The sequence below is a fragment of the Aquarana catesbeiana genome, linkage group LG08, assembly GCF_042186555.1.
Source record: "Aquarana catesbeiana isolate 2022-GZ linkage group LG08, ASM4218655v1, whole genome shotgun sequence".
Classification (NCBI taxonomy): domain Eukaryota; kingdom Metazoa; phylum Chordata; class Amphibia; order Anura; family Ranidae; genus Aquarana; species Aquarana catesbeiana.
Window position 1 is genome coordinate 290,238,081 of NC_133331.1, and position 21,223 is coordinate 290,259,303.

General features: G+C 44.1%; 1 protein-coding gene across 1 annotated transcript in view; it reads right to left on the minus strand.

The window, feature by feature from the left end:
- LOC141106790 (uncharacterized) overlaps positions 1–20,880 on the minus strand; it is a 41,859-nt gene extending 20,979 nt beyond the window's left edge. Inside the window, exons 1-9 of the mRNA XM_073597718.1 lie at positions 20,780–20,880; positions 17,838–19,369; positions 7,528–8,674; positions 6,966–7,074; positions 6,752–6,849; positions 6,450–6,671; positions 6,268–6,330; positions 5,257–5,398; positions 883–2,034 (exon numbers count right to left, since the gene is read on the minus strand). Coding sequence (XP_073453819.1) covers positions 883–2,034; positions 5,257–5,398; positions 6,268–6,330; positions 6,450–6,671; positions 6,752–6,849; positions 6,966–7,074; positions 7,528–8,674; positions 17,838–19,369 — 4,465 coding nt within the window. The 5' untranslated portion in view covers positions 20,780–20,880. The remainder of the gene's footprint in view (positions 1–882; positions 2,035–5,256; positions 5,399–6,267; positions 6,331–6,449; positions 6,672–6,751; positions 6,850–6,965; positions 7,075–7,527; positions 8,675–17,837; positions 19,370–20,779) is intronic.
- Positions 20,881–21,223: the final 343 nt, after the last annotated feature.

The following is a 21,223-nucleotide window of genomic DNA, read 5'->3' on the forward strand; positions in this document are numbered from 1 at the left end:
CCCAGCACAAATATTTTCCCCCCAGTTTAAATCCTCTCTCCTCATATGCCCCCATCACAAATCCTTCCCCAAAAATAACCACCACCTAGCCCCTGAAATTTCCCTTCCAAACACAAATCTTTCACCCCTCCCAGCACAACCCCCCCCCCCCAGAAAAAAAAAAAAATCCCCTCCTAGAATAAATACCCCCCTAGTACACCCCCCAGAAAAGAAAAAAAAATTCCCCCCAGCACAAATCCCACCCCCCTCTACTAGATTACGTCTTGTAGCACAAGCCCCCCCTCCCAACACAAATCACCACCCCCCCCCCCCCCAAATTTCCCCTCCCAAGACAATTCTTACCTCCAGCCAGCCCCCTAAATTACCCCCTCCAACACAAATCCCTTCCCCTCAATCTCCTCATGGTGCCCCCCCTCACATGATACCTCAGTGCCCGGAGCGCCCCCCTTCTGCCCACCCTTGTCCCGGCCCTACTTAAGTTTTTTATGGGGGGGGGATTTTTGCTGACACATAATGCTCATAAATCTTGGGGGGGGGGGCAGGTTGGCATGTTCACCTCTGGGCTCTAGGTGACCTTGTCCCGGCACAGTTTCCCACACCCTGTGCATGAGAAAGGACGCTCGCCTGTGAGGGTTTTCTGGTGATTACCAATGCTTTCCTATGCGAATGATACCTTTCCCGCACTCTGTACACGAAAAAGGGCTTTTATCCACGGGAACCCTCCGGTGGGCAAGAAGTGATCTTTTTCCGCTTTTAAACATTTCCCGCACTGTGAACACGATCAAGAACACGCCTCCGTGTGACATCTCTGGTGTTCAGTTAGACTTTCTTTCTCAGGGAAACTTTTCCCGCACTCTGAACACGAGTGAGAACACTTGTGGCTTTTCTGGTGTTTGATAAGGTTCGTATTCCGAGTGAAGCATTTCCCGCACTCTGAACACGAATAAGGGCGCTCCCCGGTGTGAATTCTCTGGTGTGTAATAAGTTCGTTTTTGTGCTTGAAACTTTTCCCGCACTGGGAACACGGGTACGGGCGCTCGCCCGTGTGAACTTTCTGGTGTTGATTTAGATTTCCTTTCTTAGGGAAACACTTCCCGCACTCTGGACACGAATAAGGACGTTCTCCTGTGTGAATTCTCTGGTGGGTGTGAAGACTTCCTTTCTGGGTGAAGCTTTTCCCGCACTCTTCACATGAATAAGGGCGCTCCCCCGTGTGGCTTCTCTGGTGTACGCGCAGGTGCTTTATCGCCCCGAAACTCTTCCCGCACTCCGAACACGAAAAAGGACGCTCGTCGGTGTGAGTCCTTTGGTGTCTGAGAAGGCCCTCTTTCTGACTGAAGCTTTTCCCGCACTCCGAACATGAATAAGGACGCTCGCCCGTGTGAATTCTCTGGTGTCTGATAAGTCTCCCCTTTTCGGAGAAACCTTTCCCGCACTCTGAACACGAGTAAGGGCGGTCGCCTGTGTGACTTCTCTGGTGTATAAGAAAGTGTTGTTTCTGAGTGAAACATTTCCCGCACTCCGAACACGAATAAGGACGCTCGCCCGTGTGAATTCTCTGGTGTATAAGAAGGTGTCCTATACCTGTGAAACATTTCCCGCACTGTGAACAGCTTTTATGCTGTTTCGGTAATGCTGTGTTATTAGGGTGATACTTATCGCAATCTAAAGATGACAATGAAGGCTCTCCTGTGTGACCTCCATCAAATGAAGAAGGCTTCATGGGATTGGATGGATGTGTTGATTGACCCGCACTGTGAGAAGTCATAGTACGGGAAAGCTTAGAAGATCCCTCAGAATTAGAAGGCCCCATTGATCTTAGATGGACATCTGAAGTCATAGTTCGGGAAAGCTTAGAAGATCCCTCAGGATTAGAAGGACCCATTGATCCCTCCAGATGGTAAGGTCTGTGATGTGCGGTTGGAGTAATGGGATCTTCTCCTGGAGAACATTGTGTGATCTCATCATCTTCTGCCTTCAAACCTGGAGATAAAATTGGATCTCCCTCCGAGGAATTCAGAACAAAGCGTCCATCTGTAAGAAAACAATTTTTCAAAAATGAAAACAATTTTTTTCGAGGTCTTACATTCAGGAGTCATATATGTTGGTCCGGCACTAAGAAGTCTCTCGGAGCTCCAGCATGGAATTGGGGGGGCCATCATTACACCAAACTACCAATACAAACCAGATTAAGGATACAATACACCCAAACCACACCGAATAACTGGATTTGTGCCTTGATGACCACAGAAGAGCTAAGTGTTCAGTCTGAAGGTTAGTTATTTATTATGGGACTTCCATATTTCAATAAGCCCCCTGAACTTGGACCCCCACAACCACTGGGCCAGGGTTATGAGGAAGAGGCCCTTGTCCTAATCAACCTGGGGAAAAGGTGCTTTGCCAGGGAGGAGTGGGGGCCCTGGTTGCCGTGTTGAGGGCATGTGGCCTGCTATGGTTCAGAAACAGAACTCCTCCCCCCGCTCCCCTGGCCAGTCAGGCTGCATGCTTGAATTAAGGATCTGGTACAGGTTTTTATGAATTTTTTTGTACATTGATGACACTGGAACTGTGAGAGTGGAGATGGATCTTCCTCCACCAGATACTAGGTACATTGATGACATTGGAACTGTGAGAATGGAGATGGATCTTCCTCCACCAGATACTAGGTACATTGATGACATTGGAACTGTGAGAATGGAGATGGATCTTCCTCCACCAGATACTAGGTACATTGATGACATTGGAACTGTGAGAATGGAGATGGGCCTCCCCCCACTAGATACTAGGTACATTGATGACACTGGAACTGTGAGAATGGAGATGGGCCTCCCTCCACCAGATACTAGGTACATTGAGGACATTGGAACTGTGAGAATGGAGATGGGCCTCCCTCCACCAGATACTAGGTACATTGAGGACATTGGAACTGTGAGAATGGAGATGGGCCTCCCTCCACCAGATACTAGGTACATTGATGACACTGGAACTGTGAGAATGGAGATGGGCCTCCCTCCACCAGATACTAGGTACATTGATGACACTGGAACTGTGAGAATGGAGATGGGCCTCCCTCCACCATATACTAGGTACATTGAGGACATTGGAACTGTGAGAATGGTGATGGGCCTCCCTCCACCAGATACTAGGTACATTGATGACACTGGAACTGTGAGAATGGAGATGGGCCTCCCCCCACCAGATACTAGGTACATTGATGACACTGGAAGTGTGAGAATGGAGATGGATCTTCCTCCACCAGATACTAGGTACATTGATGACATTGGAACTGTGAGAATGGAGATGGGCCTCCCCCCACTAGATACTAGGTACATTGATGACACTGGAACTGTGAGAATGGAGATGGATCTTCCTCTACCAGATACTAGGTACATTGATGACACTGGAACTGTGAGAATGGAGATGGGCCTCCCCCCACCAGATACTAGGTACATTGATGACACTGGAACTGTGAGAATGGAGATGGGCCTCCCCCCACTAGATACTAGGTACATTGATGACACTGGAACTGTGAGAATGGAGATGGGCCTCCCTCCACCAGATACTAGGTACATTGATGACACTGGAACTGTGAGAATGGAGATGGGCCTCCCCCCACCAGATACTAGGTACATTGATGACACTGGAAGTGTGAGAATGGAGATGGATCTTCCTCCACCAGATACTAGGTACATTGATGACATTGGAACTGTGAGAATGGAGATGGACCTCCCTCCACCAGATACTAGGTACATTGATGACACTGGAACTGTGAGAATGGAGATGGGCCTCCCTCTACCAGATACTAGGTACATTGATGACACTGGAACTGTGAAAATGGAGATGGGCCTCCCTCTACCAGATACTAGGTACATTGATGACACTGGAACTGTGAAAATGGAGATGGATCTTCCTCCACCAGATACTAGGTACATTGATGACATTGGAACTGTGAGAATGGAGATGGGCCTCCCCCCACCAGATACTAGGTACATTGATGACATTGGAACTGTAAGAATGGAGATGGGCCTCCCTCCACCAGATACTAGGTTTATTGATGACACTGGAACTGTTAGAATGGTACATTGATAACATGATTTGTACACTGATAACATTGTAACTGTGAGAATGGAAATGGACCTTCCTCCACCTCATCCTATGGAAACATGACAACATAGTGAAGAATATGGGATGGCCCACTCATGAGGTGTACAGTAGGTACTAGATATAGGAGGCCTTCAAGGATGGTTACTGACATCACTAAAAGAGTGCCACCTAATATTTAGATTTGTACATTGTAACTGAGAATGGAAATTGACTTTTTTCCACCTGATCCTATGGAAACATGACAACATGCTGAAGAACATGGGATGGACCACTCATATGGTGTACAGCAGGTACTAGATATAGAAGTTCTTCAAGGAAGTTTACTGACACCACTAAAGAGCGGCACATAATATTTTGATTTGTACATTGATAACATTGTAACTGTGAGAATGGAAATGGACCTTCCTTCACCTCATCCTATGGAAACATGACAACATACTGAAGAACATGGGATGGACCACTCATATGGTGCACAGCAGGTACTAGATATAGGAGGTCTTCAAGGATGGTTACTGACATCACTAAAGAGTGGCACTTAATATTGAGATTTGTACATTGATGACTTTGTAACTGAGAATGGAGATAGACCTTCCTCCACCTCATCTCTTGGAAACATGACAACATACTGAAGAACATGGGATGGACCACTCATATGGTGTACAGTAGGTACTAGATACAGGAGGTCTTCAAGAATGGTTACTGACACCACTCAAGGCCACACATAATATTCAGTGTATGATTAAATGGAAAATGGAAAAAAAAAAGGTTTATTTCTATATATGGAAAGGATTCTTTTTTGGTAAAAACTGTGAAAATGTTTAATAGTCTTCCAAAGGAACTTGGTCTACTGGACTTAGTATATTACTTTTAAAATCTGACTGGATGTGTTTGTAAATACAAATGTACATGACTAGCAACATTTCCTGGAAAAGCCATGAAGAATTTGGATTCTGGGAGCTATAAGATTGCCTTTTAGATCAAGAAAGAAATCTATCATCCTAGCTGGGCCAAGTTCTATGCGTTTTCCCACCTTCATTTGGACCTGCTGTATGTTTGGGTTTGCTTTTTAATTTTTCCCTTTGGAGTGAACACTCTTGATCCACATCTCTTTCAACCTTTGAACTTTTCCTACTTTTGGTGTTTATTACTTACTTTTGTCAATAAAAAAAGAAGATCCCTCCTGTTTCCTTTCCATAATCATCTCATCCTCCTCCATAAATGGTTCATCTCCGCTCACCAACGTCTCATCTTCTTCCTCTTTAATCTCAACTTTGATGTATTTCAGTTCTTCGTCCTAAACCCCAAAGATGATAAAGCTTTTAAAAACATTTTAAAGGGGTAATAAAATGGCTGAGGTCCCCCTATAGATCCAAACTAGACCTTTAATTTGAGCACACAGCCTGGCTGGTCATAAAAGGGGATGGGGGGGGGGGACAAGAGTGGGCCTACCTACTTCCTCATCCATACAAGGTAACATGCCCTCAACATGGGGGGGGGAACATGGGGGGTGCCATACTGGCAAAGCACCTTGTCCCCACGCTGATGAAGGCAACAAGGGCCTCTTCCCCACAACCCTGGCCAATGGTTGTGGGGGTCTGTGGGTGGGGGGGCTTATCGGAATTTCAAATACCCCATTAATAATAAGAGGGCCCCAAGATACCACCCCCCTTCCCCATGTGAATGACTAGAGGTATTTAGTACCCCTACTCATTCACAAAACAAAAAAGCACATGTAACCTAGAAATAAAGACACCCAAATGTTTGACACGTCCAAAAAAAGTCTGATCCCATTGATACTACTAGCCAAATGGCAGCTTCCTGAGCTGCCATGAGCTATATAAGGGAATGGGTGGGTATAGTAGTGACATCATTGTCCGCAATGATGTCACTGCTGCACCTGCCTCTTTGCTTAAATGGCAGGGAATCCTGGTGATGTCAGTGGTTGCTAGGGACACAGTAGGTGCAGGCACCCGCTGCTTCCTTAGGAACCAGTGTCAGCAGGAAGCTGTCATGTATAGAAGTGGTGGAAATACCACTTCTATATATGATGCTCGGCTCTCGATGAACAGGAACATACATATGTTTATCGGCACATCCCAATGTATGATCTTCCTGTGTGAAATACCAAGAACACGGAAGACCCCCCTTATCCACTTCACTCACCAACGTCTCTTCTTCTTCTTCTTCTTCTTTCACCTCAACTTTGATGTCCTTCAGTTCTTCCCACTAAACCCCCAAAGATGACAAAATACATTTGTAATAAGGAACAAGAAGAGATTACATAGAAGAACGTTCTCTCATTGCTTAGAATACATTTTTAGGTCTACAAACTCCGTCCCGCCTACCTGATGATGGTGAGGGATGGTGTGATCTTCGTGTGTAGAATCCTGGGAATACAGAGGACGGGGAAATCTCTCTGGCGGGTTCCTGTTAGTAGACGGATTCATCATAGTATCTTTGTAGAGATCCTTGTGTCCTTCAGAAAGCTCCTTTATTACTCCATACTCCTCATCCTCATCTTTATACTCTTCTTTAACAACAATATTATCATCCCCGAGGTCTCCACTCTAAATATATAATAAGACATTCATTGTAACACATATGCTTGTATAAAAATCATAACTACCAGTGATTGTTCCTCATCTACCTGATGATGGTGAGGGATGGTGTGACCTTCCTGTGTGGAATCCCGGGAATACAGAGGACGGGGACATCTCTCTGGTGGGTTCCCATTACTGGATCCATCTGTAGGAAACACACACACTGACTGAATACATTGTTTCTATGTGTTTATCAGATGATGGGGGATCTAGGTGGACCCTCCGTACTGCTCTCTCCTTTACAATAAAGTCTCCTCTTACCCGGTGATGTGAGGGGCGGCTGATTCTCCATCATGACGTCCTTGTAGAGATCCTTGTGTCCTTCTAAAGATGGATCGTGGGATTGGCAGCAACTGGGATCCAACTGTAACTGAGAAGCAAGTCACCAGGTTCAGGTCATGACACTCTTTCTGGAATGGTCAGGTCTAGGGCTCGCCAGGACACCTGGGCAAGTCTGGTCATACAGAGTATCCAAACATATTTGGGCAAAAGTAGCATCTGTGCACACAGGAAAATAATCGGTAGCACTTAGACCTCTCTGAAACTAAAAAGGATGCCCAAAAAAATTATTTTTGTTAAAGGAAAGATAGCTAAGTGTACAACCGAAGCTTCAGACATAGCGTGAAAAAGTTCACAAACTGAGAACGATAAAAAATCAGAAATATCAGAATCTAAGATTCTAGATTGCAGAAAGTCAGATTGGGAGAATTCCTCGAAGGAAGTCAAAGCTAACAGGATAACAGATAGGTGTAGCACTGATAAAGTCCGAGGAGAACGAGGCTCAGGCCTAGTCTCCTGAGAGCGTGACACTGGCATAGTCTACCAGGAGCGTGACACTGCCATAGTCTACGGGGAGCGTGACACTGCCATAGTCTACCAGGAGCGTGACACTGCCATAGTCTACGGGGAGCGTGGCACTGCCATAGTCTACGGGGAGCGTGGCACTGCCATAGTCTACGGGGAGCGTGGCACTGCCATAGTCTACGGGGAGCGTGGCACTGCCATAGTCTACGGGGAGCGTGGCACTGCCATAGTCTACGGGGAGCGTGACACTGCCATAGCCTACGGGGAGCGTGACACTGACATAGCCTACGAAGAGCGTGACACTGCCATAGTCTATGGGGAGCGTGACACTGCCATAGTCTACGGAGAGCGTGACACTGCCATAGTCTACGGGGATTGTGGCCCTGCCATAGTCTACAGGGATCGTGGCCCTGCCATAGTCTACGGAGAGCGTGACACTGCCATAGTCTATGGGGAGCGTGACACTGCCATAGTCTACAGAGAGCGTGACACTGCCATAGTCTACGGGGATCGTGGCCCTGCCATAGTCTACGGAGAGCGTGACACTGCCATAGTCTACGGAGAGCGTGACACTGCCATAGTCTACGGGAAGCGTGACACTGCCATAGTCTACGGAGAGCGTGACACTGCCATAGCCTACGGGGAGTGTGACACTGCCATAGTCTACAGAGAGCGTGACACTGCCATAGTCTACGGGGAGCGTGACACTGCCATAGCCTACGGGGAGCGTGACACTGACATAGCCTACGAAGAGCGTGACACTGCCATAGTCTATGGGGAGCGTGACACTGCCATAGTCTACGGGGATCGTGGCCCTGCCATAGTCTACAGGGATCGTGGCCCTGCCATAGTCTACGGAGAGCGTGACACTGCCATAATCTATGGGGAGCGTGACACTGCCATAGTCTACAGAGAGCGTGACACTGCCATAGTCTACGGGGATCGTGGCCCTGCCATAGTCTACGGAGAGCGTGACACTGCCATAGTCTACGGAGAGCGTGACACTGCCATAGTCTACGGGAAGCGTGACACTGCCATAGTCTACAGAGAGCGTGACACTGCCATAGTCTAAGGGGAGCGTGACACTGCCATAGTCTACGGAGAGTGTGACACTGCCATAGTCTTCGAAGAGAATCACACCAGCATCGTCTCCAGAAAGTGTCACACTGCCATAATCTCAGGAACATCTAACACGAGCAAGACCTTGGAAGGCATAATCTTGGGTCCAGGCACAACAAAACTATGAACAGAAAAATAGGATTGTTGATTTACCAGTAAAATCAATTTCTTTGGAGTATATGATACAGGATTTGTAGTCATTACCATTGAGTTATATACAGGCTGCAGGAACATCCCCTGATATAACCCCAGGTAAAAACTGACAAAGAGCTAGACAGTGGAAAGGAGGACATAAGAAAGGAAGGACAATGTCCTGGTTGAGGTGGAAAGAAGAGACCACCTCTGGGAGGAAGGATACTTTAGCCTCGTTCTTCACCAAAACTCAGAAGTTCTCCTTACAGGACAAGGCTGCTAACTCAGAGACCTTCCATGCAAAGGTGGTAGCAACAAGAAAGGCCACCTTGCAAGTGAGGTTAGATAAAGGAATATTGTAACAGGTTCAAAAGGCAGCTTCTGAAGAACCACAAGAACCAGATTAAACTTCCAAGGGGACACAGGAAAACATACAGGGGGAGATATTTACGTGACACCCTGAACAAAGGCCTTAACTAGAGAGCGAGAGAACAAAGGTCACTGAAAAAGAATAGCCTAGGCCAGTGATGGCGAACCTCGGCACCACAGATGTTTTGGAACTACATTTCCCATGATGCTCAACTACACTGCAGAGTGCATGAGCATCATGGGAAATGTAGTGCCAAGGTTCACCATCACTGGCCTAGGCCAAGATTTGTCCTTCAATGGTACTCAAGGCCAAATTCTGACCCAGACCAAACTGGAGAAAAAACAGAATGCATCCCACAGGCCATCCAGGATGAACGCTCCTCAACCTGTACCAAATAAACAGGCCTTCCAAGTATGATGGTAGACTTCAGAAGATGTTGATTTCCTATCCTCTAAGAGTATGAGGGTGACTGACTCAGATAGACCCTGCATCTCAAGACTGTGGCTATGAACCAGAGGCTCTGGATGGACAGTTGGATAAATGGTTCTATATTTAGGATGTATCTGGTCTATAAACCAGAGGCTCTGGATGGACAGTTGGATAAATGGTTCTATATTTAGGATGTATCCGGTCTATAAACCAGAGGCTCTGGATGGACAGTTTGGTAAATGGCTCTATATTTAGGATGTATCTGGTCTATAAACCAGAGGCTCTGGATGGACAGTTGGATAAATGGTTCTATATTTAGGATGTATCCGGTCTATAAACCAGAGGCTCTGGATGGACAGTTTGGTAAATGGCTCTATATTTAGGATGTATCTGGTCTATAAACCAGAGGCTCTGGATGGACAGTTGGATAAATGGTTCTATATTTAGGATGTATCCGGTCTATAAACCAGAGGCTCTGGATGGACAGTTGGATAAATGGTTCTATATTTAGGATGTATCCGGTCTATAAACCAGAGGCTCTGGATGGACAGTTTGGTAAATGGCTCTATATTTAGGATGTATCTGGTCTATAAACCAGAGGCTCTGGATAGACAGTTGGATAAATGGTTCTATATTTAGGATGTATCTGGTCTATAAACCAGAGGCTCTGGATGGACAGTTGGATAAATGGTTCTATTTTTAGGATGTATCTGATCTATAAACCAGAGGTTCTGGATAGACAGTTGGATAAATGGCTCTATATTTAGGATGTAGCTGGTCTATAAAGCATAGGAGGCATCACAGTGACTATGGAGGAAGAGGACGGACATGACGGGGGGATTACTGGGTGTAAATATAAAATAAGATCTTATTACCTCCTCTGCCAGATCCAGCAATGTCTCCTCTCTACTTCCTCCCGACTCACCTCTCACCTGGAACTTCTTGTTTATACTCTGACATCACTTCCTGTCTGTACCTGACATCACTTCCTGGTTTTGCGTTCCACTGACAATACGTGAGATCACCACCTTGTGTTGAATATAAATAACGCAGTCTACATTACGTTCCATCATTTTGTTGATACTCAGAAATAAGAGGCTGGGAATTGACATTTTGCCAATAATACAAACAGCATTTTTTTATCTTTGTAAATATCCGTGTTGCTGTAGTAGGTTGTATACATCGCACAGATGTGCACACCCACGGGCATATTATTTAAAGTATTTAGCATTTTTAAAGTGGAAGTCCGTGCTAAAACTAAAATCCCTGCATCTACAGCCACCAACATTCTAAAATTATCCTATCTAGCCCTGTAAAGAAAAAAATCAATAGACATACCTTTTCTACAGGGGATCCGACCCGATCTCTAGCAGTGGAAGCTCCGATCCCACACTGAGCTGTCAGCTGAGGAGGCGGGTGCAGAGGACACGTCTGACAACGGAAGCCCCATTGTAAGTCTATGGGTGACATCACTCCCCCATTCATTTCACCGCCGTTGTCGGACGTGTACTCAGCAGAGCTTCTGCCGCTGGAAATCAGGTCGGATCGCCTTCAAAAAAGGAATGTATACCGATTTTCTTATTTACAGGGCTGGATAGGTCAGTGTTAGAATGTTGGTGGCTATAGATGCAGGGATTTTAGTTTTAGCATGGACTTCCACTTTAAAAATGCAAACCATTAGACCGGAGGGTTCCCTGATGTAATGGTTAGCACCCTGGGCTTTGATTCCAGTGAATTGAGTTAAAATCTCAGTGGAAACTTATAAAGTGTGATTCCTTCAAAACAATAAAAAAATATTGGAATTAAAAAGAAACTTATAAAGTGTGATTCCTTCAAAACAATAAAAAAATATTGGAATTAAAATCTCAGTGGAAACTTCTTTGGATGCTCTCCAGTTATTTCTGTAAGCAGGCTGTTGTAGGACTAGAAGTCTCATGAGGCATTGCAAGACTGATAGTCACAAGCATGACTAGCAGAGACATAATGGGACTTGTAGTTCTGCAACAGCAGAAGGGCTGCAGTTTCCCTACCCCTGGTGTAATAGTTAGCGTTCTAGACTTTGAATCCAGCAATCTGAGTTTAAATCTAGGTGGGGCCTTCTTTGGAGACTCACTGGTCATTTTTGTTCCATGATGTAACGGTTAGCACTCTGGACTTTGAATCCAGCAATCTAAGTTTATAACTTGGTGGCAAATTCTTTGGTAACTCACCAATCATTTCTGTTCCATGGTGTAATGGTTAGCATTCTGAATACAGCAATCTAAGTTTATATCTTGGTGGCACCTTCTTTGGTAACTCACCGGTCATTTCTGTTCCATGGTGTAACGGTTAACACTCTGGGCTTTAAATCCAGCAACCTGAGTTTAAATGTCAGTGGGACCTTCTTTGGAGACTCACCGATCATTTCTGTTCCATGGTGTAATGGGTAGCACTCTGGACTTTGAATCCAGCAATCTAAGTTTATATCTTGGTGGCACCTTCTTTGGTAACTCACCGATCATTTCTGTTTCATGGTGTAATGGTTAGCACTCTGGATTTTGAATCCAGCAATCTGAGTTTAAATGTCAGTGGGACCTTCTTTGGAGACTCACCAGTCATTTCTGTTCCATGGTGTAATGGGTAGCACTCTGGACTTTGAATCCAGCAATCTAAGTTTATATCTTGGTGGCACCTTCTTTGGTAACTCACCGATCATTTCTGTTTCATGGTGTAATGGTTAGCACTCTGGATTTTGAATCCAGCAATCTGAGTTTAAATCTCAGTGGGACCTTCTTTGGACACTCACCGGTCATTTCTGTTCCATGGTGTAATAGTTAGCACTCTGGACTTTGAATCCAGCAATCTAAGTTTTTATCTTGGTGGCACCTTCTTTGGTGACTCAATGGTCATTTCTGTTCCATGGTGTAACGGTTAACACTCTGGGCTTTAAATTAAGCAATCTAAGTTTAAATGTCGGTGGGACCTTCTTTGGAGACTCACCAGTCACTTCTGTTCCATGGTGTAATGGTTAGCACTCTGAACTTTGAATCCAGCAATCTAAGTTTGTATCTTGGTGGCACCTTCTTTGGTGACTCACTGGTCATTTCTGTTCCATGGTGTAATGGGTAGCACTCTAAACTTTGAATCCAGCAATCTAAGTTTAAATCTTGGTGGGGCCTTCTTTGGAGACTCACCGGTCATTTCTGTTCCATAGTGTAATGGTTAGCATGCTGAACTTTGAATCCAGCAATCTAAGTTTGTATCTTGGTGGCACCTTCTTTGGTGACTCACTGGTCATTTCTGTTCCATGGTGTAATGGGTAGCACTCTAGACTTTGAATCCAGCAATCTGAGTTTAAATCTTGGTGGGGCCTTCTTTGGAGACTCACCGGTCATTTCTGTTCCATAGTGTAATGGTTAGCACGCTGAACTTCGAATCCAGCAATCTAAGTTTATATCTTGGTGGCAAATTCTTTGGTAACTCACCAATCATTTCTGTTCCATGGTGTAATGGTTAGCATTCTGAATACAGAAATCTAAGTTTATATCTTGGTGGCACCTTCTTTGGTGACTCACCGATCATTTCTGTTCCATGGTGTAATGGTTAGTACTCTGAACTTTGAATCCAGCAATCTAAGTTTATATCTTGGTGGCACCTTCTTTGGGGTCTCACCGATCATTTCTGTTCCATCGTGTAACTTTGAATCCAACAATCTGAGTTTAAATCTCAGTGGAACCTTCTATGGAGACTCAATATGATTGTCCAGATACAAAGCTGAGCAATCAAGGGTTAGCAGTGAGTACAGTAAGATGCTCATAGACGAACATCATCTTCACAATACAACTGATTTATTACTTTATTATCCCATGCAGATTATGGCCTCATGCACACAGGGCGTTAAAAAAAACACCCTGGGTTTTTTTTTTACAGCTTGAAAACACCTATGCCACTTACAGCTCCTAAAAGCTATGTGTGCGTGGACACATAGAATAACACGGAGAGGCGTTTTGAAGCTGTAAAAAAAAATGTCTGACCCCGCTAAAAGCAGCTGTAAAAACGACATGTGTGCATTGAAACTGAAGATCGATGCATAAATAATTAAAGTACACTTTTTAACCACTTAGAGACCAGCCACCGCAGTTATACTGCGGCAGGTTGGCTGTCCTGGGCGAATCACTGTCATGGTATGTTGTTCACTTCACGATGCCGGAGCCAATGTGCGTGGCTGGCGGCTGTGATGTCCGCCGGCCACCTGTCTGTTTACATTGACAGAACGGGGATCTGTCAATTTAAACAGACAGATCCCCGTTCTGTCAGGGGAGGTTAGACAGATCGTCTGTCCCTAGTGATTGGGAACAGCGATCTGTCTCCTCCCCCAGTCTCTACACTGCCCTCCCCAGTTAGAAACACCTTCCTAGGGAACACTTAACCCCTTGATCGCCCCCCAGTGTTAACTCCTTCCCTGCGAGTGAGATTTATACAGTAATCAGTGGCTATTTTTAGCACTGATCGCTGTATAAATGTCACTGGTCCTAAAAAAGTGTCAAAAGTGTCCGATCAGTCCGCCGCAATGTCGCAGCCCCGCTAAAAATCGCTTGCCATTACTTGTAAAAAAAATAATAATAAAAATGACATAAATTTATTGCCTATTTTGTAGACGCTATAACTTTTGCGCAAACCAATCAACATACGCTTATTGCGATTTTTTTTTACCAAAAATATGTAGTAGAATACATATTGGCCTAAACTGATGAAGAAATTAGTTCTTTTACATTTTTTGGGGGATATTTATTATAGCAAAAAGTAAAAAATATTGGGGTTTTTTTTCACAATTATAGCGCAAAAAAAAAAAAAAAACAACCCGCAGAGGTGATCGAATACCACCAAAAGAAAGCTCATCAATTTTGTTTGGGTACATCTTCGCAACGACCGCGCAATTGTCAGCTAAAGCGACGCAGCGCCGTATCGCAAAAAATGGCCTGGTCATTGAGCAGCCAAATCTTCCGGGGCTGAAGTGGTTAAGGGGGAAAATCCTTCTGGTCCTTAAGTGGTTAATTACATAATTGTATTCATTTTTTAACAATGATTCACTATGATTACCAACATACACAGGACTCATTTATTTCATATCCGTTCATAGTAGGATTTAAACATTTGACATGGCTGTAAACTATTCTCCTCTATTTCACGAATGATCCATTTTTCTATTATTTATATACTGTATATAATTATGAAAACAGGTAAAATTTCCTCTTCTCTCCGCGGATTCAGTACTTGTGTCCTGTAAGTGCTCAGTGTATAGAGTAGAGCCCAGATCTGAGTCCTCAGCCCCGACTAGTCGATCACAGCTCAGATTTCTAAGACAGATTGGAACTTTCACTTTCACTTTCTACCACCAGGAATGACTGTACTAGGAGAGGCGATCTCTAATAGGTAAATGATACTGTGTAAGGAGCTGTAAGATGGTTAATCCTTCACAAACTTTTCATCCAAGGATGTTTGGACTTTTTTTTTTTAAGTAGTATCATTATTAACCAAGACTTTGTATAATACTAATCCTACAATATATATATTTTTATAAATTCTATTTTTATTGAATACTCAAATTACATCAAAAGACAAGTGGAGGGGCTTGACCTCTTTTGGCACGAGGTGATGTGCACAATCAAACACTTGACGAATGTTGATCTGGAAGGGAACCCTGCGGCTTGCCTGCTTCATCTCTCAAAGAGACCGATTAAGAAATACAAGGCCTCCCTTACAACCCAGTTGCTTAATGCGGCCAAGGCATGCATCCCCCTTTCTTGGAGATCAGAGAACCCCCCCATCCAAAACCCTGTGGTTTTCTAAAGTAAACAAACTGAGAGATATGGAGGACCTCACCGCTACTTTGCACAACCGGGAGGAGACCTTTCGTGAGACATGGAGACCTTGGCACCATTTTGTGTACACAGATGCCTATCTCCAGAAGATAACGTAGATATATGCCAGCACACCATAGAACGGCACAAAGTGGCGTCCACACGGCATGCCTGATGAAGGGGTCCTGTGTGACTCTGAAAACGTTGCACCTTTCTTGTGTTGTGATCATGCAATAAACCACCCGTTTGGATGGCACTTTGTGCCGATCCTTGGTGTGCTGGCAAATATCTACATTGTGAACCAGTATCCAGCTGGTTGTTGCTGCAGCACCCAAATCTTGAGAGCTTATACCAGGAACGTGTGCGATGGGAATATGTAGTGTATCTCCAGTAGATGGCGCAGTCAGGCTGACCTTCTGGACTTGGTCCCACTCCCTGGGCGAGAGGCCCTACCTGTAGAGACTTCCTTTCTCTTTCTATTGATCCTGTTTTTTTCATGCTCTGGGGACGCCTGAGCCCTGAACCCTCTTCTCCGGCAGTCCTCCTTCCCCCATGTCCTTGGCTCGGTAATGGGCTATACTGTTCAGATATGGTGCGTATCCTTGCTTACATCACACTCACCTCCTTGTCCCATTGCTGGGCTAAGCGGGCCATCAGGATGCAATGTCTCCCGATATAGTGTAAAAGCTCTATTTTATTTTATTTTACATTGTTTTATTATACGGTTTTGCTGAATCTATATTTTGGGTCTTAAGAGAAAAACTCACCCAAGATCTACCGCTACATTAGTATAGTTGGTGTGTAGAGTAGTCGGTGCTCTGGCTAATTAAGCTCACAAAAGATCCATAGAAAGTACAGGCCGGCAACTCGACAGAAAATATTTAAGCATTATGCCCCGCACACACGATCGGACATTGATCGGACATTCCGACAACAAAATCCATGGATTTTTTCCGACGGATGTTGGCTCAAACTTGTCTTGCATACACACGGTCGCACAAAGTTGTCGGAAAATCCGATCGTTCTGAACGCGGTGACGTAAAACACGTATGTCGGGACTATAAATGGGGCAGTAGCCAATAGCTTTCGTCTCTTAATTTATTCTGAGCATGCGTGGCACTTTGTGCGTCAGATTTGTGTACACACTATCGGAATTTAACCGATCGGATTTTGTTGTCGGAAAATTTTATAGCCTGCTCTCAAACTTTGTGTGTCGGAAATTCCGACGGAAAAAGTCCGATGGAGCCCACACACGATCGGAATTTCCGACAACACTATCCGATCGCACTTTTTCCGTCGGAAAATCCGACCGTGTTTACAGGGCATTACAGCAATAACATCATCCAAAAATTCTGACGCATTTCGGCCTTAATCAAAAGCAAGCATATTTTGGGTCTTCCCTGTGGCTGCTAGTCTGTCTTCCCAGCTTTACACGCTGACTAGTATCTTCAAAACCGTATTGTTTTTTCATGAACCCCCCGTACAGTGAAGAGCTGGGCTTGTTTGTTATATAACTCTAATGCCGCGTACACACGGTCGGACTTTTCGTCTACAAAAGTCCGACAGACTTTCGACGGACTTTTGGCGGACTTGCGGCAGACTTTCTTACGAACGGACTTGCCTACATACGATCACACAAAAGTCCGACGGATTGGTACGTGATGACGTACACCGGACTAAAATAAGGAAGTTGATAGCCAGTAGCCAATAGCTGCCCTAGCGTGGGTTTTTGTCCGTCGGACTAGCACACAGACGAGCGGATTTTTGGGTCCGGCGTAGTTACGACGTAAAGATTTGAAGCATGTTTCAAATCTAAAGTCCGTCAGATTTGAGGCTGGAAAAGTCCGCTGAAAGTCCGCTGAAAGTCCGGGGAAGCCCACACACGATCGGATTGTCAGCCAGCTTTAGTCCGTCGGTGTCCGTCGGACTTTTGTAGACGAAAAGTCCGACCGCGTGTACGCGGCATGACTGTGTGAACCTTTTTTTCTGTTTTTCTAAAGCCGCGTACACACGAGCGGAATGTCCGACAGAAAAAGTCAGACGGCAGCTTTTCATCGTCTATTCCGATCGTGTGTAGGCCTCATCGGACTTTCATTTTAGAAAATTCTGACGGACCTAGAAACGGAACATGTTCTAAATATTTCCGACGGAACCAATTCGGGAAAACCGCTCGTCTGTATGCTGTTCCGACGGAACCAAAAACGACGCATGTTCTGAAACAAGTACGAGACGGAAGCTATTGGCTACTGGCTATTGAACTTCCTTTTTCTAGTCCCGTCGTACGTGCTGTACATCACCGCGTTCTGGACGGTCGGACTTTGGTTTGACCGTGTGTAGGCAAGAGCGCTTGAATGGAATTCCGTCTGAGAAACCTTCGGAGTTTATTCCGACGGCAAAACCGGTCGCGGTTAGTCTTTTGTGTGCGATTAGGAGCGTCACTTTTGTATATTTTTGTGTATTTTCAGGTGTCTACCAAGGTCTCCTTTGACAGTAAAACATTTCCCACACTCCGTACATGAATACGGACGCTCACCCTTGTGAATTCTCAGGTGTCTAACAAGGTCTCCTTTCTCAATGAAACATTTCCCGCACTCTGAACATGGAAAAGGGCGCTCACCAGTATGAATTCTCTGGTGTTTAACAAGGTCTCTTTTCTCAGTGAAACCTATTCCACACTCTGAACATGAATGGGGACGCTCGCTCATATGATATTTCTGGTGTCTAACGAGGTCTACTTTTACAGTGAAACGTTTCCCACACTCTGAACATGAATGCGGACGCTCACCTGTGTGAATTCTCTGGTGCCTAACAAGGTCTTTTTTGTGAGTGAAACTTTTCCTGCACCCTGTACATGAAAACGGGCGCTCGCCTGTGTGACTTCTTTGGTGTACAACAAGGGAGAATTTCTGTGCAAAACATTTCCCGCACTCCGAACAGGAGAATGGACGCTCACCAGTGTGAGTTCTCTGGTGTACAATAAGGTGTTCTTTTTTGTTGAAACACTTGCCGCACTCTGAACAAGAGAAAGTACACTCACCCTTGTGAATTCTCTGGTGTTTTAGAAGGTTTTTTTCATCAGAAAAACATTTCCCACACTCTAAACAGGAAAGAAGATGTTCAACTGTTTGAGTTCTCTGGTGTGTAAGACGGTCTTTGTTTTCAGTGAAAGATTTCCCACACACCAAACATGACCATGAATACTCTCCTGTGTAAATTCCCTCATGGCTTAAAGAGGAGTCCTTGGGATTAGGTGGATCAGTTGATCTGTCAGCAATGTGAGAACCTAGATGGCCAACTGTAGTCATAGTATGGGATTTCTCTGAAAATTCTTCAGGATTAGAAGGATCCATTGATCTTGGATGGCCATCTGAAGTCATAGTATGGGATTTCTCAGAGGATTCTTCAGGATTAGAAGGACCTATTGATCTTAGATGGCCATGTGGAGTAATAGTATGGGATTTCCCAAGAGATTCCTCAGAATTAGAAGGATCCATTGATCTTAGATGGACATCTGAAGTCATAGTATGAGAGTTATCATAAGATTGCTCAGGATTAGAAGGATCCGTTGATCTTAGATGGACATCTGAAGTCATAGTATGGGATTTCTCAGATGATTCCTCGGGATTTGTAGGATCCATTGATCTTAGATAGCCATATGAAGTCATAGTATGCGATTTATCAGACAATATCTCAGCATTAGAAGGAACAATTGGTCTTAGATGGACATCTGAAGTCATAGTATGGGATTTATCGGAGGATTCCTCGGAATTAAAAGGATCTGTTGATGTTAGATGGACATCTGAAGTCATAGTATGGGATTTATCAGAAGATCTCCCAGGATTAGAAGGATCCATTGATCTTACTAGCCAGTAAACTGTTATTTTTGGAGAACATTGTGCAATGTCACTCCAATCTGGAGATATAATAGGATGTCTCTCTGACGTATTTAAATTTAAAAAAGTATTGTCCATCTGTTGGAAAGAAATTTTTCATATATATTATATTTGTTTTTCATTCCTTTTACATCCATGAGCCATACACTGCATATCAGTACATAATTCAATACTTTCACAGAGCTCTGGCATTGAATTAGATACAATCATAACAGAAAACTACAAATACAAACCAGATCAATGATACAGTACAGCCTTTCTATAGTATACAATCAGAAACCGTGGACATGCTATAGGAGATGGTCAGAGAGAAAAACACTACTGCTACAAGAGTGAAAAGAAAATATGAAAACAAAAATAATAATAATAATAATTTAACAAATCGGATATAAATGTACTGTCCTTGGTAAGCATCAAAAAAACAAAAACAAACTATGGACTGTTGATGATTGAGAACCACACAACAAGCATAAAAAGGGTGACATGCAATCCTAGAGCTGCACATGGTCTTTGATACATCCTTTAGAAGAACAATGTTATATTGAGGAACATAGATAAACCTTTCATATGGTGTACAGTATCTCCACCTCTTCTGTTGGGAACATGACATTATATTGAGGAATGGAGATGGACCTTTCATATGATACACAGTATTTCCACCTCATTTGTTGGTAATATGACATAATATTGAGGAATGGAGATGGACCGTTCATATGGTGTACAGTATCTCCTCCTCATTTGTTGGGAACATGACATTATACTGAGGAATGGAGATGGACCTTTCATATGGTATACAGCATCTCCACCTTATTTGTTGGGAACATGACATTATATTGAGGAATGGAGATGGACCTTTCATATGGTGTACAGTATCTCCTCATTTGTTGGGAACATGACGTTATATTGAGGAATGGAGATGGATCTTTCATATGGTGTACAGTATCTCCTCCTCATTTGGTGAGAACATGACGTTATATTGAGGAATGGAGATGGACCTTTCATATGGTGTACAGTATCTCCACCTCATTTGTTGGGAACATGACATTATACTGAGGAATGGAGATGGACCTTTCATATGGAGTAGAGTATATCCTCATTTGTAGGGAACAGGATGTCATATTGGAAGGAATTTAGAGGGATTTGACATACAGTGTACAGTATCTCTGCCCCATTTGTTGGGAACATGATGGTATATTTATATTGAAAAATGGAGATGGACCTTTCATATGGTGTACAGTATCTTCACCTCATTTGTTGTGTGTCTAAACCAGAGGTTCTGGACGGACAGTTGGATAAATGGGTTCTATTTTTAGGACGTCTCTGGTATATAAACCAAGGGCTCTGGATGTACAGTTGGATAATTAAGATGTATCTCTAGTGCATCTGCTGGAGATAAAAGATGTCACCATGACTATGAAAAAAAACCCACAAACATGACGGGGGGGGGGGGGGGTTACTAAGTGTAAATATAAAATATTATCTTTTTACCTCCTCTGCTCCCAGTTCCAGCAATGTCTCCCCTCGACGTCCTGCAAAATTCACCTTTCACCTGGAACTTTTATCACTTCCTGTCTGCACCTAACATCCCTTCCTGTTAGTGCGTTCCACTGACAATACGTGAGATCACCACCTTGTGTTGAATATAAATATTGCAGTCTACATTACATGCCATTTTGCCCTCTGCCTCAGGGTTAGCACTCTGGACTTTGAATTTAGCGATCTGCATTCAAATCTTGGTGGAATCCCATTTGGAGACTCACCAATCATTTCTGTTCCATGGTGTAATGGTTAGCACTCTGGACTTTGAATCCAGCAATCTGAGTTTACATCTCGGTGGGACCTTCTTTGGAGACTCACTGGTCATTTCTGTTCCATGGAGTAATAGCTAGCACTCTGTACTTTGAATCCAGGGATCTGAGTTCAAACCTTAGT